Source organism: Lactuca serriola, chromosome 2 (genome assembly GCF_051521515.1).
Source record: "Lactuca serriola cultivar US96UC23 chromosome 2, Lser_US96UC23_V15, whole genome shotgun sequence".
Lineage (NCBI taxonomy): Eukaryota > Viridiplantae > Streptophyta > Magnoliopsida > Asterales > Asteraceae > Lactuca > Lactuca serriola.
In genome coordinates, this window is record NC_136409.1 from 94,419,377 (window position 1) to 94,441,831 (window position 22,455).

General features: G+C 36.7%; 1 protein-coding gene across 1 annotated transcript; it reads right to left on the reverse strand.

The window, feature by feature from the left end:
* Positions 1 to 379: 379 nt before the first annotated feature.
* On the reverse strand, positions 380 to 8,437 carry LOC145086510 (outer envelope protein 61-like). The gene is made up of 11 exons (XM_079024291.1): positions 8,065 to 8,437; positions 5,715 to 5,945; positions 5,396 to 5,452; positions 5,166 to 5,294; positions 4,472 to 4,549; positions 4,284 to 4,354; positions 3,330 to 3,379; positions 3,090 to 3,249; positions 1,527 to 1,998; positions 959 to 1,102; positions 380 to 800 (listed from the first exon to the last, which is right to left on the reverse strand). The coding sequence occupies exons 1-11, from the start codon at positions 8,158 to 8,160 to the stop codon at positions 654 to 656; spliced, it is 1,635 nt and encodes a 544-aa protein (XP_078880417.1). The 5' UTR covers positions 8,161 to 8,437; the 3' UTR covers positions 380 to 653.
* Between the last annotated feature and the right edge of the window lie 14,018 nt (positions 8,438 to 22,455).

The following is a 22,455-nucleotide window of genomic DNA, read 5'->3' on the forward strand; positions in this document are numbered from 1 at the left end:
CGATATTGTTAGCCTACAATGCTACGCCTACTATATGCTCTTTATTCATGTATTGGTAAAATAGTTACATTACTTGTCATTGCTACCTTTTCATCAAGCTTTATTACATCTATCATTTTCCCTTTAGCCACAATACTACTATTTATTTGGTGTGAAACGCTTGAACATAACATTTTTTATTTGTTTGTTTTCTATCTTATTTTTTTTTATGCCGGAAGTAATCATCAAAAGTTGTCTTCCTATCATCAATACGAGCCGCCTACTTTTCACCGGGTGATTGGGATAGTGTTAGTGTTGTTAAAAGTTGTAATGCAGGTATGTGATTGGGATAGTGTTAGTGTTGTTAAAAGTTGTAATGCATGCCAAATACAAAACCAAATTAAACCAAACCGGTTACACAGGTTAACCAAAAGAATTAGCCATATAACCACAATCCACAAAAGAATAAACCTAAGAAATTATTTGCTGGTGAAAACTTATTGGAAGAATTCAATATAAAACTAGGATTGTGGGTGTTACATTTTTCAACTTAAGAACACTAACATGTCCCGAACAAACACCTCCTAATCTGTGCATTTAGGCATTATACTTTCCACTCCTGAATGATTACATCATAGCAGATAGCATGTTTTCTTTTGTGTAAATGATGGATCTTAACTGCCAATGTATCCAAGCCAATGGAGAAACATTGCAAAAAGGAGCATACATACGGCCATAACCATCCCCTGCCTCCCCAGGAGCCAATTTTTGGTTTTTACAGCACCTTCGCCTGCTCGCTGAATTCGATCAGCCCACTTCATCTGTAACAACCACAATCATACAACCATCTTTAACAAAACCACAATTAAAATCCAAAAAACTATTATATATATATATATATATATATATATATATATATATATATATATATATATATATATATATATATTATAATGCATAATTTAAGCATAAAGTTTACCAATCTATCCAGGTTCTCTGGTGACAAAGAGGACATCGCTTGTTGAGCTCTTTCTGCATCCTCCCGAGAGAGTTTCACTCCAAATTGTTCACTCATGTTTGCCATCATGTCAGGGCTCATATTTTTCATCATTGATGACATCATCTTCCAGTTCCAATCAATAAATCAAACATCAGTGAATTCATACACAATCTTTGAATCAAATTAGCATGCTTTCAATATATATGACTGCTTTTTGACTAGTAGAATGAATGAACGGCTTTTTTATTTTATTTTTTTGCAACAAATACACAAACACAATAGTAGTTAGATGAGAATTATATCTTCGAGGATGTGATGCCTTCTCATTCATGCACTTATAAGTTTGAAGCCAAGTATAGATGAAAACTAGAAAATAATGAAGTTTGTTACCTTTCTGTTTAGTATAACACCAACCAGATAATATTCAAGGAAAACAAAATGAGAGAGAAGGTTTTTTTTTTTTCCAAATACAGGGGAAAGGAAGACTTATAACTGATTAATATATATATATATATATATATATATATATATATATATATATATATACCTCACGCATGGCTGGATTCTTCAACTGGCTTCGAATATCAGAGCTCGGTTGAGGTCCAATTCTTGAATTCAAAAACCCTTGAGATTGACTTTCTTGCCCTTCTGAAATATTACTCCCACCACTCTCTGTTGCCATTGGATTTTGCCCGTTTAAAGATGATGCCATTTCAAACATCTTTTGGAGCTCTTCTGCTGGCATCTTAGTCATCATATCAGTTGCAGTTCTAAGTATGTCAGGTGTCACATTTGGCATACCTGACCCATTATAGTTATTATTATTATTATTCAACAATGGGTTCTCCCCCTGGAAGGAGGTAGCCATCTGGAGCATTTTTTGAAATTCTTCAGGGGGCATTTTTGTAATTAAACTTGAGGCAGTCTTCACCATATCAGGAGATATGTTTTCAAATTTTCCACCACTCAGAGATGCCAGAGTTTCTGGATCAGCTTTAGACATGAACTTCTGAAAGGATCTATTCAATCAAACAACATAAAACGATAAAGTCATGTGAAATTGACAAAAAAAAAAAAAAAAAAAAAAAAAAAAAAAAAAAAAACACACATTGTCCTATCTAAAAAGGGTTTAAAGCAAGATATAGCAACCTACTTCCATTTATTTGGTTATATCCTACTGCCATATCTTCCTATTACAACATTGTACAATGAAATATCTACCAGCTTATAGAAACGTCATCCAAATACAAAGCGATTTTCACTGCTATAACTGGGTAGATTTTTCAAAGTAAGAAAAAAGTCACAATGCTAGGGTAGATTTTTTGAAGCAGATAAGATAGGGTAGATTTTTTAAAGCAAGAAAAAAAAATCACAATAAAAGAATAAATGAAAGTATGTTGCTATTTTCTGCATTTATCCCACTGATTGGATAACCCCTGTTAAAATGTGGATGACACATCCAACAGTTTTCGTTTTATTTATCCAGCAAAAAAAATTGGACTTTCCACAAAAGTACACTTTTAAATGGCAAGGAATGCCTAATTGGAAATTAACCTATATGGAAGAGCATATTTGCACATGGAGTGGTATGCAACAAAAAAAAAAAAAAAAAATATATATATATATATATATATATATATATATATATATATATATATATATATATATATATAACACAAGGTCCCCAAGGAATGAAAATCAGGAAAATGTTACGAATCACATTCCTTTCGGAATAGTTGCTTCTTAAATGAAGTGGACTGGATAAGGTTTCTACGGATATAATCGGTGATGAGGATGTTAAGGGCATTAACATCTTTTGCATAGACGATAGATCGAGAGAGAGTTTCTGTCCCAATGTGGGGTGGGACAAAAAAAACTGCAAATTTTGTCAGAATGATGTCCCAGTCTCAATCCAATGCCTATCTTTTTCTTTGATGATGAGGGAACTCACGTCTATTGCAAGATGAGAGATCGAGAGTGAGTCCAGTCCACGTTCCACCTGTTTGGGTGAACGCTACTTTGAATGATGTGGATGAGAAGGGTATTCAAGTCTTTGTTTAACAGAAAAAGTTGAAATTTTTTAGTCATGTCATGTGTAAGACACACAAACCTGATGGATTCTTTGTCTTGCAGATGTTCTGAATTGGTTGGAAGAACACCACCACTGCTTGCTTGTTTACTAACATGGTCACAAGATTCTGAAGACGAAGCTTGTTTCATTTCGCAAGTTGTAGTTGCTACTTCATCCGTAATTTCCTCAATTCTTATGCCTATGGATTGGAAATACATATAGCACAAAAGGTATAATAAGATGGATACAAAATTTGACATCAAGAAACACAATAAATACCTCCTGCTGCACCTTCATCTCCTTGTTCAGTTAACCCTTCCTTGGCATCTCTGAATCAGGAATAAGGACATACACGATTGGAAATGAGTTGCCACTTTAATCACAACATTGGCTTATAAATGCAACAACATAACAGCATACTTTCATTTATTTCTGTAGCATAACATCCTACTTTCGTTTCCTTCTATCACACCACTCTTTTTTTTTTAATTTCCAAGGCATTGTATCTTGAAAACTGTACCCAATTACAGCATTGTACTTCCAAATTTTTGCCTTATTAGGAAAATACACTTTGAAAAATCTACCCAATGATAGCAGTGAAACATGTAGCGGTGTTTGTGGATTACATAGAGTTTTCAAAGAACAATGTTGTAATAGAACTATAGAAGAAATGAGAAGTAGGATGTTATAATAATAATAAATAAATCAATGAAAGTACACTGCTATTTCTTGCACTTTACCTTAACTTTAAATATATTAAAGTTAGTGATGAAGAATTGAAACAGAACAAACAAACAACGGATGATTGATAGAGGAAACTGGAATTGATATTGAGGATTGAATGAAACAATATAGAGAATACAATCTCCTGATAGGATGATTGCCCAGGGATGAATCCCTCTCACAAAAGGCGTAGCCAATGAGCCAATCTCTCTCTAGAGACTAATAAGAATCTAAGATATTTCTGCTTGTGTAACAATGCAATCCTACCCTCTATTTATTAGGAATTACCCTTTTACCCCTTTAAGTATTTAACCATCTAATTCCTATCAGTTAGTTTCCATTTTTTTCTATTGTATGAAAACAGTGCTACAACAACATGCACTATTTGCTATCCACAGCAGTCAGCTAATGACCACTTGTTTTGGGTCTTTTAAGTAGTGAAATTCAACAAATGAAATGGGTAATAAGTAGTCTAGTTAAAAAGAAAAGAAAAATAAAAAAGTTCAATACCTCAAAACATCTGCAATAGTTTCATCTTCAGGAGAAAGTTCACGTGCTTGGGACAAGTCCGACACTGCTTTCTAAAAAGTTCACCAAGTTGATCAGAAAGATAGATGTATATGATAATAACTTCATTACAAAAGATACTTAATCTTTTAACCACAATTAAATATATCATGTAAGAAGAAATAACTCACTTCTAGTTGTCCTAAGTTTTTATATGCTTGGCCTCTCCTATATAGAGCTTTGACATTTTTTGCATCATTTGCCAATACCTGAAAAGGTCCACATAATTAGCTTGTTCATTATTTTAATCCCAGGCTAAGCATGTTACATTCAATGCATTCAACAAGAGAAGAAAAAAATAATATGCAAAACCATGATAATCCTCATGGAACTCCCCACCTTTAGGGCTAGAATGTTATGGGAAGGAATGGAATTTTTTGTCAAATGAATTAACATCTGAATCATAATGTGTCGCGAATTTGGTTGGCAGAAAATGGGATGGAATTCAATAATAAAAATTATAAAACTTTTAGATCTCTATGTATATTTGTAAAATTTTGTTTGTAGTCAAAATGAATTATTGAAATTTTGGTTCTATCTACTTCAATATATACAGATAATATAAGAGGGTATTTTGGTCTTTTTTTTTTTAAAAAAAAAAGGAAGAATGAAATTAAGTTCCTTCAACCCTCCCTTAGGAATGACGGAATCCATCAAACATGGAATTTGAAGGAATGAGGATTATGGCGAAATGGAATTCCATCAATCTGGCAACCAAACACACCATGGAATGGAATCTCAAATTCCAATTCTGTCAAAATTTGAGAATCAAACACAACGTCCTAAAGCTAAACATGAAAATCATCATTAGAAAGCTGTGCATACCTCAGTACCTTCTTTTATGCACTCATGATATTGCCCTGTTTTCAAGTAACATGACATCAAATTAAGAGAGCATGCGAGTAGGAGAGCTCCACCTTTGGATGCCGGAACACCTTTTAGATTGTTTTTTGCCTGATTGATTTAAAGGAAGAGATAAAAAGAAGTTACTTTTGTAATCTGAAAAAAGGAAACTGAATATGCAAAAGGATTGAGATTTCAAATAAAACACTTGCCCGCATATACTTCTCCAAGGCATCATTATACCTTCCCTGACTGTGAAATTCATTCCCCTGCCAAAATGAAAACAAAATCCAGCAATTAAAAGACCTACCTACACAATTACCACTTCTAACAGGTATGTATCTTACGCAAGAAGTATGTAGAGAGCCCCATTTTTGCTTTTTTATATTATTCTTTGTTCTTTCATAATATTTTCAAAGAAATTGGGATCTGTCAAAGGGACTGGAATTTAAAGGAGTTGATTTTTTTTTTGTCATGAGCAAGAAAAAGAAACGCATACAGAGAGGCAAAAGGCGTTTTATGTATGCTTACCTGTTTTTTCAGCATCTGAGCTGCATTCAATTGATAAGTTAATTGTGCATCTACTCTGGAGCGCATAGCGGCTAGCTCCTCAGGTGTTGCATTGGCCATCTTCTCACCAATCTCTGCCATCTCATCTGGTCGAGTTGACTTCAACTGTTCTGCAGCATGCCTCAAGTCATCAGCTTTCATGTATTTCATGCTATCTGTCGCCATTCTTATCAACTCCGGATTCGACATCATCTGCAATCACCATTTTCAGTACCACAAAAACAATCATCTATTAAGGAGGAGATTCATGGGTATCAACACAAGCATTTTCTAACATACAAAAATGTGTATCCAATAGACTTCAATATTGATGTACAAAACTAAACCAACCAACATTGCTTAGTGCTTACACAAACAAGTTTATAACCTAAATCTAAAAAGCAAGTAAGTTCATACTTTATAATAGTAATACAACACTATGTAAAGAAGAAGAATAATACATATCAAAGTAATCATTAATCATTAAACATAAAATTATCAATTTGTCGACATGTTTTGGGAACTTGACTTGAGCAATCGATTAGGAATTTAGGATTTAGGGACAGGGAAAAGCTAAATATTTTAAATAAGGTAATTGACAACAGAACCAAACATGGAGTATGTGGATTCAATTAAAAAGTCATGATCAAATATAAGTTTCCAATCCCCCATCCAGCCTGTCATCTCATTGCCATTATGATATGTTGCATGGGCCACATCTATTCTTAAAGATTGATCTACACAACGCTTATCACCAAGTCCATGACCAGAAAAACATGGTGGATCAGTCAACACTAAAGACACAGCATTGACATGATACCCTAGATTTGGTATCATTGACCCATGATACCAGACTACAGCATTGGCATGGAAACTTGTTAGGAAAGATCAAACTTGTCCTGACTCAAGTCAAACTTATCTAAACATCACCTAATTATTATGTATTCTTTTTATGTTTATTGTCATATTTAAATCTTGATTGTAGGAGACTTTATTTAGCTGCAACTCCTACGAGTTATCATATCTAGTTTCTAAGCATTAAGAGTTTCCATAATTCATTTAAAGACTAGTACAAAGGCTTGGGAGTTCCTTCAAAAAATTAATTAATAATATAAATATGTTTTCTTCTTCATTCCTCAAGAGTCAGTGGGTTGTTTTGCTAGTGAATTCATTCCATTCTTGGTTTGGGCCTTAAACAAACAATAAAAAAATCGACCATTGTCCTACTAAAGTATTGGAAATTTGTATTTTTCTGCTTCAAGCAGCCTATCCTAGCCTCCAAAACGATTTAATTAGGGAAACAAAGAAACTTTGCAATTATGTCTATACAAATTTTCAGTTCTTAGTATAAGCATTTATCAAAGTAAATTACTTCTTCAAACCCTTCTTTGAAATGCACTACAATGAAAAATAACCAACATAACCAGATTGCTGCCCCCAATCAGTTACCAAGCATTAAACATCATCTATCTAGAGAGTCTATCTACACATCAAAACACCAATCTAAGTCAAAATGGTGTAAAAAATAATAATAATAATTATAATCTTAAACTTTTGGACCCTACTTCAAAGGTCTGGAAGAGTTATTGAAACCAGTGGGTGTCATCTTTCATAACCAGAAGGTCACTGTTTGAGTAACAGAAGCATACTCTTTGCAAAGACACAGGGCAGCTATGCCCAAAGACTTCCCCTCCCCACAATTCTTACAAATCCAAGGGGGGAGAGCCTTTCTGTACCAGGTTTGCCTTTGAAGTTTGAAGGTCTTGCCTTGACCAGTGCTCTTCACATTGTTCATTCACAAGTTCCATTGGCATGAAACTCAAATAACCTTATTCCCTATCTTAGAAATAGATTTAGCAGTAATAATAAATTATCAAGTTATCAAACAAAATCTCACACCCCGGCATTGCATTTCACTTCCTAGTCATCAAATACAAGCATCAAAGCAGAAGAGATACTTTAAGCATGTTCATACAGTCAATCTACCTCCCTAATGTTCCAATATCCATCTTCAATACTTGGGAAATCTATGATAAAAGCTTATTGATCCTGAATTTCGAGGGAATAGGTGAATCTTATTTACTTAGTAAGACTTCAATTTCGTGAATCTCTCAGCATAAGGTGCATCAGAAACAATATTAACTCAAATCGTAATCTGGAAAGCATGGCAAAACTCGGTATATACACAAAGTAGAATAAATAAATAAAACGTTCAGATTAATTTAGAACTGTTTCTAGTTTTGTGAATTATGTTTTACCTCAAAATCTTCAAAACCGATTAAAATATTCGTTCTGTCTATCATATTATAAATTACTTGAAAAGGGAATTGACCTGTTGTTGGATCCTGGATAAGTCGGCGGGTGACATGCGACTCATCTGCTCTTGAGCAAGTCTCATCATCTCCGGATCCATCATTCCAGGAAACATCCTCAAGCAATTTCACCAGTTTCGCAAGACGTAACACAAATGTGGAACTGACACCTGAGAGTGCAATATTTCTTTCGATCTTTCGATTTGGAGCAGGAATTTGAAGAGTGGGTAGGAAATCGCGCGAGTATAGCAGAATATAATTTGATCGAATTGAAGGAGTTGTTTGTTCGACTGTGTTCCTGTGAATTACGGTGTTTTATTGGGTGGGACGCGCCTACCAGATGAGGCGAGTTTGATCACCGATGCCGTTTGTTGACTTGATCCCTCTTTGTGTTTTCTTGGAAGTACCATGTTATAACGATTCCTGGTCCACCAACGGTTCGTTTAGTTGGTATAACGTGTTCCAAAGATTTGAAATAATTGAAAGAAATTGAAATTGAATAAGAATTTCTGAAAAATTTGGTATATGTGTTTTCGTGTGAATTAATTTAACATTGAGAAATTGGGTTTTGGAACGCAGATGTGACTTCCGTATGTATGTCGAGACCGTATTGATTGTGACGTGAAGATGGTTGGGCTCAAAATCTAGGTTTCGGCCTTGAGCCTTATATAATGATGCTACTTTTAGGGTTTGCTCTTATTCTCCGACATCCACCTATTGGGAAACCCTAGTTTCCTTATTTCAAGTGTTCTTGAGTTTTGTGCCTTGGAAGTGTGTGTCGAAGAAGGTGATCATGGTTTTTGGTGTAAGAGACACCTCCTAAGTCTAAATTTAGCTTCCTTCTTCTCTTATGGACCCTTTGTGAGTATAAAGATCCTTGGAACACGGTTGTGACTTTTGTATGTATGTCGCGCCCGTATTGATCGCGACGCGAAGATGGTTGGGCTCATGTAACATCCATAAAAATCATGTTTAATTTAAACTTTTTCAACCATTTCAAAACCAATAATTATTACAAAACTTGTTTTCAAAATATTTTAAACATCACAGTATCCCAAAAATTTCAGATCATAAAACATAAGGAGGTGTACGATCACACATTCGCCTTCCCGCGATCATCTGAAGTACCTAAAACAAAATACAAAACTATAAGCCCGAAGCTTAGTGAATTCCCCCAAAATACTCATACACACAACAATATACATATAATCACAAAACAACATATTATGGGTCCAATCAACAATCGGGTTGGAATACTCCAGGCCCTCAACCTTCGGGTTGGATGTCACACCCCAAAACCAAGAACGGCAGAAACGTTCCGGGGTGGAGGACGTCATGTGAAGTATCATAACAGTGTAAAGTAGTAAATAGGCAACAACATCTTCCATTGCATTAAAAGGAAAGTTTTAATACATGTGTGTTCTTTCATTGTAATAAGACATCAAAATATGTAATCAAATTAAAAGACGAGTCTTGTCTGTGCTCCGTCTTCTCAAAACCTGGCCATCGTACCTGTCTACTGGTGACCTGAGAATACAAGTTATTTTGAAAGCGAGTATCAGCCTAAAGCTGGTGAATTCATAAGTATTTAAGTGTCATTGTCTTGTTTTGGAAAGCTGTTATGAATGCCATGTAAATCTTTAAATGAAACAGTTGATATAACTATGAAAACTCTAGAATATCCCATATTTCCTACTAGTATGAAATGTAGTCTTCTACCAAGACCCGAATGTTTTTCTATGACAATGATAGTTTTTCCTTCTTTTTTACTATTACAAACAGTACTTAGTCTAACTCATCGTTTAAGTGAATGTATCACAAAGTAAAGTAATAGGAAAAATATAATCGTCTTCTACCAAGACCCGAATGTTTTGCTATGACAATGATAGTTTTTCCTTCTTTTTGACTATTACAAACGGTACTTAGTCTAACTCATCGTTTATGTGAATGTATCACAAAGTAAAGTAATAGGAAAAATATAATCGTCTTCTACCAAGACCCGAATGTTTTGCTGTGACAATGATAGTTTTTCCTTCTTTTTGACTATTACAAACAGTACTTAGTCTAACTCATCGTTTACGTGAATGTATCACAAAATAAAGTAATAGGAAAATATAATCATGTAAGTGTTATCCTTTTGTATTAGGATTAACACGACATCGCGAAAAGTGAAATGTATAACCTTTGAACATCCGTAGATTGCTCAATTTTCCTCTGTAGCTACAGCAGGTTTAAGGAAGGGTTAGTCCCGTAAAGGTACTCCAAGTATAAGTATTAACCGTAGGCATCCGTAGATGTTCATTTACCTCTGTAGCGAACAGTAGGCCAAAGGAATGGTTAGTCCCGTAAAGGTACCCCTAATATAAGTAATAACTGTAGGCATCCGTAGATGTTCATCTACCACTGTTGCTAACAGGTGGGTTTTCGGAATGGTTAGTCCCGTCTAGATATCTCGTTGAACTGGGATAGGCAGGACAATTTACACAGAAGGTACTAATAAATCATCCTAGTGAATCGAGGTACAAGTATCCATGTAAGTGCATACAAATAAATGTATATATGTAAATGTACCCATGTAAGCGTATCTATGTAAACGTACTCATGTATCATGTAAGCATATGTAAACATACTCATGTATCATGTAAGCATATGTGAACGTACTCATGTAAGCGTACCTACGTGAATGTACTCATGTCAGTGTGTCTATGTAAACGTACTCCTGTATCATGTAATGTACTAGTATAGACTCATGAATGAACTGACTCTTGTGTGATTCCTTGTGCTTTGAATGGTAAGTGGTATCTCTTAACTATCCCTATAATAGTTAACTGAAAGGTAATTGATTGTCCATGCAGGTTTATACACCCTTGCTACACAAGAGTGTGGGAAACTGAATGAAGGCTGAAAACTACAACATCAATACATATATAAGAACATAAGTGTATAGATATAGTTTTGTTCAAGAAGGTAAAAATGGTTTTGTAAGACATCTAAGAGTTTTGAACAATAATTAACAATGACTTGATGTCATTTTAATAAACATTTCAAACGTAATACTTTTGCTATCAAGGTATTTTTAAGATATAAAACCATTTCATGCATCACATTTTGTAGTATGTGAAATCTGCTGAATGAAAACACAGTTATAAATACACATGATTGATTTAATAACATGTTGTTTTCTACCTGTATTCCCCCCCCCCCCCATTAAAGCAATTAAAATCATTTAAAACATTGATTCAGGGGTATGAACTCACCTGTTGTGAGTGGTTCTAACGGGTATGCGTGTAGGGATGAGAAGTTCCACGAATGAAGTCTCGAGACACAATAAGTCCTAAATGACATATAAGGACACATATTGACATGAATATAGTGTTTATAACATCTATATGAAAGGAAACACCTTCCGGGACTAGGAAACACCTTGACCAAGTGTTGGAATCACATGTGATTCAACATAGGAAGGTATAAAGGCACTCACATGAGTTTACTACCATGAGTTCACGGCCCAAGGGAGTTTACGCCCGTAAACTCATGGCTACTCATGTGGGAATGCAAGTTTGAAGGCTAGGGAATGATTTAGGGACATTAGCTCTAACCTAGGATGAAAAAGACCACCTTCCTTGGAGTTTTTGAGGAGTTCATGGCCCTAATGAGTTTACTACCGTAAACTCATGGCCATTTATGTTTATGAGGGTCCTAAAGGTCATAAGGAAGCATTCTAACTTCAAGCCTAAGCCTTAGGAAGTGTTTGTGGCATCAAAACACCCCTAACTTGAGTTTACGGACCATGGACCATTTGGTCATGTGTTTGCGGCCGTAAACACTCATGGGTGTTGGTATTTTGATTGTTTTGGGTCCTAGACACATCAAGGTAAAGTGCTATGCTAGTCTTTTGGCTTAATGAAGGCATTTAGGGCATTTTGGCAACTTAAAATGGAGTTCACGGCCCAAGAACATCCTTGGCCATGAACTCACTTTTAGCCCTTGATTCTTAATGTTTTTGATGTCTAAACAAGCCATGGTTAATGTCTAGGTTTAGTTCCAAAGTTTGGAGGGACATTGGGCACACTTTGGCCCTAAATTTAGTGTTCACGGTCCAAGAAGATCTTGGGCCGTGAACACCATTTACTTGGTGTTTTGAGGTTGTTTTCTAGCCTTAAACTCATTAGTGTACAAGTCCAAACTAGTTTCATTGCTTAAGGAAGGGACTAGGCACCATTTGGCCTTTATAAAAGAGTTTACTCCCCAAGTGTTCTTGGGCGGTAAACTCTCAAATCTTGCTGTTTTGTTATGATTTTGATGTTATTAGGCACAATCTAAGCTGTATAATACAACTAGATAGAAGTACTCACGATTTGGGATGAAAACCCGAAGATCCGTGAGAGAGAATTCGGCTTTTCTCTAGTTGGAAATGTAACTAATGAATAAATATGGTTCAGAATCCTATATATAGTCCTGGGATTTTTGGTAGAAAATATTTTATTCACGAAATGAACTCTAATATCATAGAGTTTTGGAATAACAGAGTTGCACAAAACCCTAGTGCATCCACTCTCCTGATATATCCTTAACTGTAAATACTGAAATACTCAAACTTATACCCAAAAGTCTGGAAATTCACTGTAACTATTCTAACTTCTATTGACTTGATATGGTTTGTTCAGAATGGAAATTTCAGGTTGTCACATCATCCCCCTGTTAGAGGGAATTTCGTCCCGAAATTTGAATCTATGTAAGGAAGTAGGTAGAAGTGATCGAGTCGTGAGGTGGAAACTTCCTAATCGATTGGTTCTCATGCTCATAAGTGAATCCGGGTCCTCGGTTGGTATCCTAACGAACCTTCACTAACAGGCGACGACGTTGCTTCGTCCGCTTGACCTCCCAGTCGAGGGTCACTACGGTTCTAATGTGAAGGCGAGGATCTCGTTAATCTCGATCTCGTCGAGTGGCTTACGAGAGTCCTAACGGAAAGGTACGGTTTAAAAATCGAGACGCAAAGGGTAAAATGTACATTACTGAGTTCGCGGAGTAGGTCTAGTTTGTGCGATACAGGACCGATTCTGGTAAGAATCTCTGAGGTCCTAACTATATTCGATTTAGCTTTCCACGCTTTACGAAACGTATTAAGCCATTCCCAGAGTGAGATTTCCCAAAGAATTTGGTCTCTCACTTGGAATTCCAATGGTTCTTTCTATTGCTTAACTTCCCAGTCAAGGGCCACCCCTTGCCGGGTTAAAGTCGAAAAGGGTTTATGTGATTTGCGAGGAGTTCTGAATGGACTACGATAGTAGGTCTGCACGACCTAGAATTTGGCGAATTTCTGTCGGCGTCTCTGGTGTTGACAAATTCTCAACGGTTTTGACAAATTGAAAGAGTACTCAAAAATTCCCACATCCCTAACAGTGTATCTTAGGAATCTGACTCTTCAATTTCAAATCTCGTGTTTAGAGAACTTCGCGAAAGTTCCTCTGAAGGTAAAGTTTCCATGGGTTCCTTCTTACTACAAGGGTAGATAAGTAAGTCATTACATGGAGAAATGACGAACTGATCCCAGTAAGAAAGACGTACCCTACTCATTTAGCTCATGAATACTATAGGCGTATTGGTCCTATCCGAGGGGTATCACTACGGACTCGAAGTGTCCGCATTGAGTTCGGAGGGTAGTCTTCAGGACATCCTTCCCTAACACTCGAGCTGGTGATATTCGGATCTCAGGTCCATTTCTGAAAGTAATTATTTCCCTACGTTTGCTCAATCAACTCATCTATGCGAGGCAGAGATAACGATTTCTAAAGGAAATCTTAATGGAGTCCCCGATCGTCGAGGTACATATGATGCAATCCGTCGACTTCTGGAAGAATAAGACCGGAGCTCTCAAGGGTGAGAAGCCTGGTCTTCTAATTCTATTGTTGAGTAGTTCGCTGAGTTGTCCGGGCTGTTGTTGTATCTCCGTAGGTGTTTAGACTGTAAGGCGATCTGGTTATAAGAGTCATACTGGGTTCTAAGTTTGTTCACATGCCAATGCAATTACTCGTAGTCTTGGGCAGTCTCCATCCTGAAGTTCATATTAGAATCCATACATGGTTCAACGATCACAATCTCGTGTATATGAGTCGTATATAATTAAGATTGAAAAGGTATTCGAATAACTGATTCTTCCTTAAGCTCACATCCCATCGAGGGAAAAGAAGTTAAAGTGGAATCATCAATTCTAAACCTGTAGAACATTGATTATATATCACTCTCATGTATACATTCTTCAGTGATAAATCAACCATATGAATCTTTGGATTGAACTTGATGTACTGCATGAGTTATACTGCGGGTATTCCTTCGGAAAGGAAAAGAACTATAAGGTACTCCATGCATGAGTACTTCGGTGTTCTGATATGACGGCTTCGCTAAAAGACGTTTACTGAGAAAGAGATGTACTTATGAAGCAGGTATTGCGAGGATCGAATTTACTCGAGTCGTATGATAAATTCGGAATCATATGGAAACTAAAGACATTAGATTTGAACATAAGGCGTTACAGACAAAACACAACAGTGCAACTTTTAACTGGGTTACAATACTTTTAGAGTAACTATAGGAATACTGTTGCGAATAAAGTATACTACAAAAGACAAGTATACGCAGCACGAGAGTCCTTTAACTGACAGGATCTCGCAAAATATAAGACTCGAGTTGCACTAGTTTTTAAACATTATTTAAAAGCATATAAAATACTGACGATTGGAAGTGAACCGATACTATAATAGGTTCCTTCGCTGCCTCTTTCGATTCTGAGGTCAAACTCTTCTTGTTCCATCGTCGATCTGCCCTGATGGGCAGACTCTCTCGAAGTGCCCTATCTCGCCACATAGATGGCATATCCGAGAGTTTTCGACATTGGCGGTCGAAGTAATGTGTTGGATCCGAATTCTGCAGCAGCGGGTAGTATGCCCGTCTCTATTGCAGTTAAAGCAATGTGGTATACGACATCCTCCTAGATGATGGAAGGTGCACTTATCGCAATTTGGTAAGTCCCTAGCATATGGTCTGGTTGGGTTAGGGGCAATTGGGATACCCGAAGGGATGGTAGTAGGAGGTACCGATGTCGTGGCTATGAAGGTTGTTACTGGTGATTGTTTCCTGTTCCCCTTTCGAAGCGATTTGTCCTTTGATTTAGCCCAAGTCTTCCATTTGTTACACTTGGTCTTGGGACTCGGGGTGTCGTGATAGTTTGTTGCTCGTTGAGGTGCTTAATTGTTACTCGGATTGGAATTTGTGTTAACAATCCCGCCAACATTTGCGTTGTTAGCGTTAAGGCGGGTCAGAATAGCTGACACAGCAGCCGAGACTGCAGCTTGAAAGGTAGCTGCATCAATCTGAAGAGTTGGTGTTTGGTTGAGGGGTTGATTGTTTTTCTTTGGCGACATGATTCTATTACACGAAAAGAAAAATGAATTTGTGAGCGAGAATGGTTGAACCTAGACGTAGTTCGATCGCTCATGTAAAGAATATAAGTATGCTCTCTAAGGTTTGACCTACATCCCTATGATGTAGTCCTAGTACGGAATGGAAGTATGTTCACGAAGGTTCGACCTACATCCCTATGATCCAGTCCTAGCAAAGATTGGAAGTAAGTGCGTACAATGGACTCAAGACGTTTGTCGTTTGTGCTGAGGTACTATGGGTTGGTGGATAATATGATCCAACCACCGAAAGAGACTCGGAAATGTCTCCGGATTTTAAATTACTATAGTCCAATGACTTGACTAAAGCATGATTCAGATAGACTCCAATGAAAGTATGATGAGAGTATTTGAACAAAACATGACATGGAATTTAGCCGACTGTCAACATTAACGATGTTTAAGATGAAATAAGTTAAGGGAAAATTGACCTTGAAGCTGGTCTTACATCATATCCGGAGTATCCAAAGTTTTGGCCGTATAAAGGCCTAACTAACAGTACTTACAGTACAAGGCCGCCCCATAGAAAAATGTCACATAGGACATAGACAGGAACACAGTTCTTTTAAAACAAGAGGGAAATTAAAGTATCTCCTACTGGAGACGGTCATCCCTCTGGTGAACTCTCAGTTCAGCCAGTTGACGTTCCACATCAAGTAGGTGTCGTTCGTACACCCTCTGGCGTACGCGGAGTTCTATGACTTCGGCTCGTGATTCAGCCAGTGCTTGCAGCAGGGTTTCATGGTTTCTCTCATATCTCTCACGAGCATCTTCCAGACGAATGGTGTGGAGGGTATGCATTCTCACATCGGCGACAACTTCAGTGATCTGATTTAGGGTTGTCCTGCCTTGAATCTCATTTCGGGCCACTCTGCGGACCAAGATTGGCAAGATTTTGTCTGCTGAGCCCCCATTTCTCAAGTCATAGAAGCTTCGGTCACCATTAAATGGAATGGGCTGATCTTTTCCTTGGCTCCATGTTTCCAAGCATTCCACCCACTCAGGCGTCGGGCCATGAAAAGCCGGACGAGGGTTTGGAATTGGAAAGGGAGCTGCCTGGGGTAGGTTCTCAACCTCGGGTTCGGAGTTAGCACAGTCCGAGAGGTCTTCATCATGGTGATCATTCACAGGGATAGGATGATCATTCTCTGGCTCTTCTTCAAACCATCCAGCAATGACCTCGTTCGGAAGGTACAGGTTGCCGTGGGGATGGAGTCCAGCCATGTTATCTACGCGAGAATTTGGGTAAGGAAATAATTATTAGACGAACTATCTAGATAATTATTAGAAAATCTTCATTAGTTATATCGCTATTTATAAAGTGCATACCAGTTATATGTAATCAACACAGGATAGGCCTTCGAATAAGTGACCTTAACTCCAAATTCACAAGGAGTAGGGGTAAAGCAAAATTTCACCGATTCTAAGTCTATAACATCCTAGTTACATATAGCTTTAGTGTATCCACTTAGCAACTATCAACTTAGTAATGAAGACCCTTTTTAGTTCTCAAGTAAGTAATTATGGTAACACAAAACACCCCTATGCTATTTTAGACTTAGGTTCTGTTATAATGTTCTCATTGTGGTAATGTTGGTAAGTTTTTAGACTTGTTGCCATATCACAACCATTCTTGGGCATGTGCTAATCACTCCTCGAAACAACATAGTTGATCAGGCTATGCCACTCCCAAGACTGACCATACATCCCCGAGCTTACCTGTGATATTCAACAATCGTAATACTTTTGTTCTTGTCATTATGACACGAATTTTAGTATGAATGCAGGCACGTATACTAAATTAAATATTTTACTATTTAAAGTATAAACTCTTAGACAGAGTGTTTTAATCCCAATGTATTTATAGTTAGTATATCTTTTATGGGTTGATATACTTAATTCACTATAAACAATGCTCTGATACCAATCTGTTACACCCCAAAACCAAGAACGACGGAAACGTTCCAGGGTGGAGGACGTCATGTAAAGTATCATAGTAGTGTAAAGTAGTAAACAAGCAACAACATCTTCCATTGCATTAAAATTAAAGTTTTAATACATGTGTGTTCTTTCATTGTAATAAGACATCAAAATATGTAATCAAAATAAAAGATGAGTCTTGTCTGTGCTCCGTCTTCTCAAAACCTGGCCATCGTACCTGTCTACTAGTGACCTGAGAATACAAGTTATTTTGAAAGCGAGTATCAGCCTAAAGCTGGTGAATTCATAAGTATTTAAGTGTCATTGTCTTGTTTTGGAAAGCTGTTATGAATGCCATGTAAATCTTTAAATGAAACAGTTGATATAACTATGAAAACTCTAGAAAATCCCATATTTCCTACTAGTATGAAATGTAGTCTTCTACCAAGACCCGAATGTTTTGCTATGACAATGATAGTTTTTCCTTCTTTTTAACTATTACAAACAATACTTAGTCGAATGTATCACAAAGTAAAGTAATAGGAAAAATATAATCGTCTTCTACCAAGACCCGAATGTTTTGCTATGACAATGATAGTTTTTCCTTCTTTTTGACTACTACAAACAGTACTTAGTCTAACTCATCATTTATGTGAATGTATCACAAAGTAAAGTAATAGGAAAAATATAATTGTCTTCTACCAAGACCCGAATGTTTTGCTGTGAAAATGATAGTTTTTCCTTCTTTTTGACTATTACAAACAGTACTTAGTCTAACTCATCGTTTACGTGAATGTATCACAAAATAAAGTAATAGGAAAATATAATCATGTAAGTGTTATCCTTTTGTATTAGGATTAACACGACATCGCGAAAAGCGAAATGTATAACCTTTCAACATCCGTAGATTGTTCAATTTTCCTCTGTAGCTACAACAGGTTTAAGGAAGGGTTAGTCCCGTAAAGGTACTCAAAGTATAAGTATTAACCGTAGGCATCCATAGATGTTCATTTACCTCTGTAGCGAACAGTAGGCCAAAGGAATGGTTAGTCCCGTAAAGGTACCCCTAATATAAGTAATAACTGTAGGCATCCGTAGATGTTCATCTACCACTGTTGCTAACAGGTGGGTTTTTGGAATGGTTAGTCCCGTCTAGATATCTCGTTGAACTGGGATAGGCAGGACAATTTACACAGAAGGTACTAATAAATCATCCTAGTGAATCGAGGTACAAGTATCCATGTAAGTGCATACAAATAAATGTATATATGTAAATGTACCCATGTAAGCGTATCTATGTAAACGTACTCATGTATCATGTAAGCATATGTAAACATACTCATGTATCATGTAAGCATATGTGAACGTACTCATGTACGAGTACCTACATGAATGTACTCATGTCAATGTGTCTATGTAAACGTACTCCTGTATCATGTAATGTACTAGTATAGACTCATGAATGAACTGACTCTTGTGTGATTCGTTGTACTTGGAATGGTAAGTGGTATCTCTTAACTATCCCTATAATAGTTAACTGAAAGGTAATTGATTGTCCATGCAGGTTTATATACCCTTGCTACACAAGAGTGTGGGAAACTGAATGAAGGCTGAAAACTACAACATCAATACATATATAAGAACATAAGTGTATAGATATAGTTTTGTTCAAGAAGGTAAAAATGGTTTTGTAAGACATCTAAGAGTTTTGAACAATAATTAACAATGACTTGATGTCATTTTAATAAACATTTCAAACGTAATACTTTTGCTATCAAGGTATTTTTAAGATATAAAACCATTTCATGCATCACATTTTGTAGTATGTGAAATCTACTGAATGAAAACACAGTTATAAACACATATGATTGATTGAATAACATGTTGTTTTCTACCTGTATTCCCCCTCCCCCCATTAAAGCAATTAAAATCATTTAAAACATTGATTAAGGGGTATGAACTCACCTGTTGTGAGTGGTTCTAACGGGTATGCGTGTAGGGATGAGAAGCTCCACGAATGAAGTCCCGAGACACAATAAGTCATAAATGACATATAAGGACACATATTGACATGAATATAGTGTTTATAACATCTATATGAAAGGAAACACCTTCCGGGACTAGGAAACACCTTGACCAAGTGTTGGAATCACATGTGATTCAACATAGGAAGGTATAAAGGCACTCACATGAGTTTACTACCATGAGTTCACGGCCTAAGGGAGTTTACGGCCGTAAAATCATGGCTACTCATGTGGGAATGCAAGTTTGAAGGCTAGGGAATGATTTAGGGATATTAGCTCTAACCTAGGATGAAAAGGACCACCTTCCTTGGAGTTTTTGAGGATTTCACGGCCCTAATGAGTTTACTACCGTAAACTCATGGCCATTTATGTTTATGAGGGTCCTAAAGGTCATAAGGAAGCATTCTAACTTCAAGCCTAAGCCTTAGGAAGTGTTTGTGGCATCAAAACACCCCTAACTTGAGTTTACGGACCATGGACCATTTGGTCATGTGTTTGCGGCCGTAAACACTCATGGGTGTTGGTATTTTGATTGTTTTGGGTCTAGACACATCAAGGTAAAGTGCTATGCTAGTCTCTTGGCTTAATGAAGGCATTTAGGGCATTTTGGCATCTTAAAATGGAGTTCACGGACCAAGAACATCCTTGGTCGTGAACTCACTTTTAGCCCTTGATTCTTAATGTTTTTGATGTCTACACAAGCCATGATTAGTCTCTAGGTTTAGTTCCAAAGTTTGGAGGGACATTGGGCACACTTTGGCCCTAAATTTAGTGTTCACGGTCCAAGAAGATCTTGGGCCATGAACACCATTTACTTGGTGTTTTGAGGTTGTTTTCTAGCCTTAAACTCATTAGTGTACAAGTCCAAACTAGTTTCATTGCTTAAGGAAGGGACTAGGCACCATTTGGACTTTATAAAAGAGTTTACTCCCCAAGTGTTCTTGGGCGGTAAAATCTCAAATCTTGCTTTTTTGTTATGATTTTGATGTTATTAGGCACAATCTAAGCTATATAATACAACTAGATAGAAGTACTCATGATTTGGGATGAAAACCCGAAGATTCGTGAGAGAGAATTCGGTTTTTCTCTAGTTGGAAATGTAACTAATGAATAAATATGGTTTAGAATCCTATATATAGTCCTGGGATTTTTGGCATGAAATATTTTATTCATGAAATGAACTCTAATATCATAGAGTTTGGAATAACAGAGTTGCACAAAACCCTAATGCATCCACTCTCCTGATATATCCTTAACTGTAAATATTGAAATACTCAAACTTATACCCAAAAGTCTGGAAATTCACTGTCACTGTTCTAACTTCTATTGACTTGATATGGTTTGTTCAGAATGGAAATTTCGGGTTGTCACATTGGATTGCCAACATACTATGGTCTAGTCTTCCTCGGGATTGAATACCCCAGGCCCACAACCATCGGGTTGGAATGCCCACGTACTACGAGTCGAATCATCCTCGGGATGGAATACTCACGGCCCACAACCATCGGCTTGGAATGCCCAGGTCTGTTGGCTCTCGCACAAAGCAGATAAGCCTCAACCACCGATCAAACATGTGCACATATATCAGATAATCACGTAGCAATCTATAGACAGACAAACCGATCTAACAGATCATAACAGCATAATAACATCCTATTTACTAGGATACCGATCTAACAAGTCATACTAGCGTAACATCATTCTATCTACCAGGATACTGGTCTAATGGTTCATAATAGCATAATACCATCCTATCTACCAGGATATATATATCTAACAGATCATAACAGCATAATACCATCCTATCTACCAGGATACTAATATAACAGATCATACTAGCATAACATATCAGGATAACAATCCAAAAGGGATGGCCTTAGTGCCTTAGACCCTTGAGTATAGTGAGGAAAACTCACATCACAACTGTCGAACTGTAGTGATAAGATCAAACTCTCGAATCACAGCTGTCACACCCCCAAACCAAAATGGCGGAAACGTTCGGGGGTGGATGACGTCATATGTAGTATCACAACAATTGAAGCATAGTAATCAAAGTAAACACAACCATTACATTGAATATATAATAAGTAATTACATCTGTTTGTTTCATATTTTTATACATCAAAAGTATAATCCAAAAATAAAGACGTGACTCTATACGCTCCGTCTTCTCAAAATCTATGCGAGGTACCTGTGTATTGATTTCCTAAGAATACAAGCATTTTTAAAAGAGTATCAACATAAAGCTGGTGAGTTCATAAGAATGTTTTTGTAATGAAAACCAGTCACTGAATTCTGAAAAATGTATGCATGTTTCCCAAGAAAATCCAATATTTTCTAACATGTAAGTTCTGTTTGAAAGCCCTGGCTACCACCAGTATGTATAGTAGTTTTATTAGTTAAAATAAAACTGAGTAATGTATCCCTAGAATCATCCAGTGTAATGTAAGATAGTTCTATTAATTAAAATAAAACTAATGAAGAATGAAATTTCGTAAACAAAGGTTAGTTTATACTATTGTGAGTCGTATAACCATGCTTGATATGACCTAGTGACCTTTACGACGTTCTTAAAGTGTCGGATAAATGACATTTGTCACCCCAAACATGCCTGCCTAACTGTAGCTAGCAGTTCAGTTGTAGGATTGTCAGTCTCGAATAGATCTATTCACAAATCTCATGCTCCCCCTCTAGGAGACTCTGGTTATACTATGATAGGATTTAATATATACCACGAAAGGTACAATTGAAGTGTTGTCTCACAATTCTGTATTAACTAGTTTACGTGTAGTTCTGTAATGTTTTCTCGTAATTGAAGTCGTTGTATACTTGTGTCACAACTAGCATTTTTGCTAGGAAATTCTACACTCATGCAATCATTCACCTAGTGTAATAACTTGTACTCTAAGTGAATATTATACTTCATTCTCATTCAAATATATCTCATATGTTCAAATAAGGGTTGGAAACCCTAGAAATTCCGACTCAAGTTCTTTATGGACAAGGA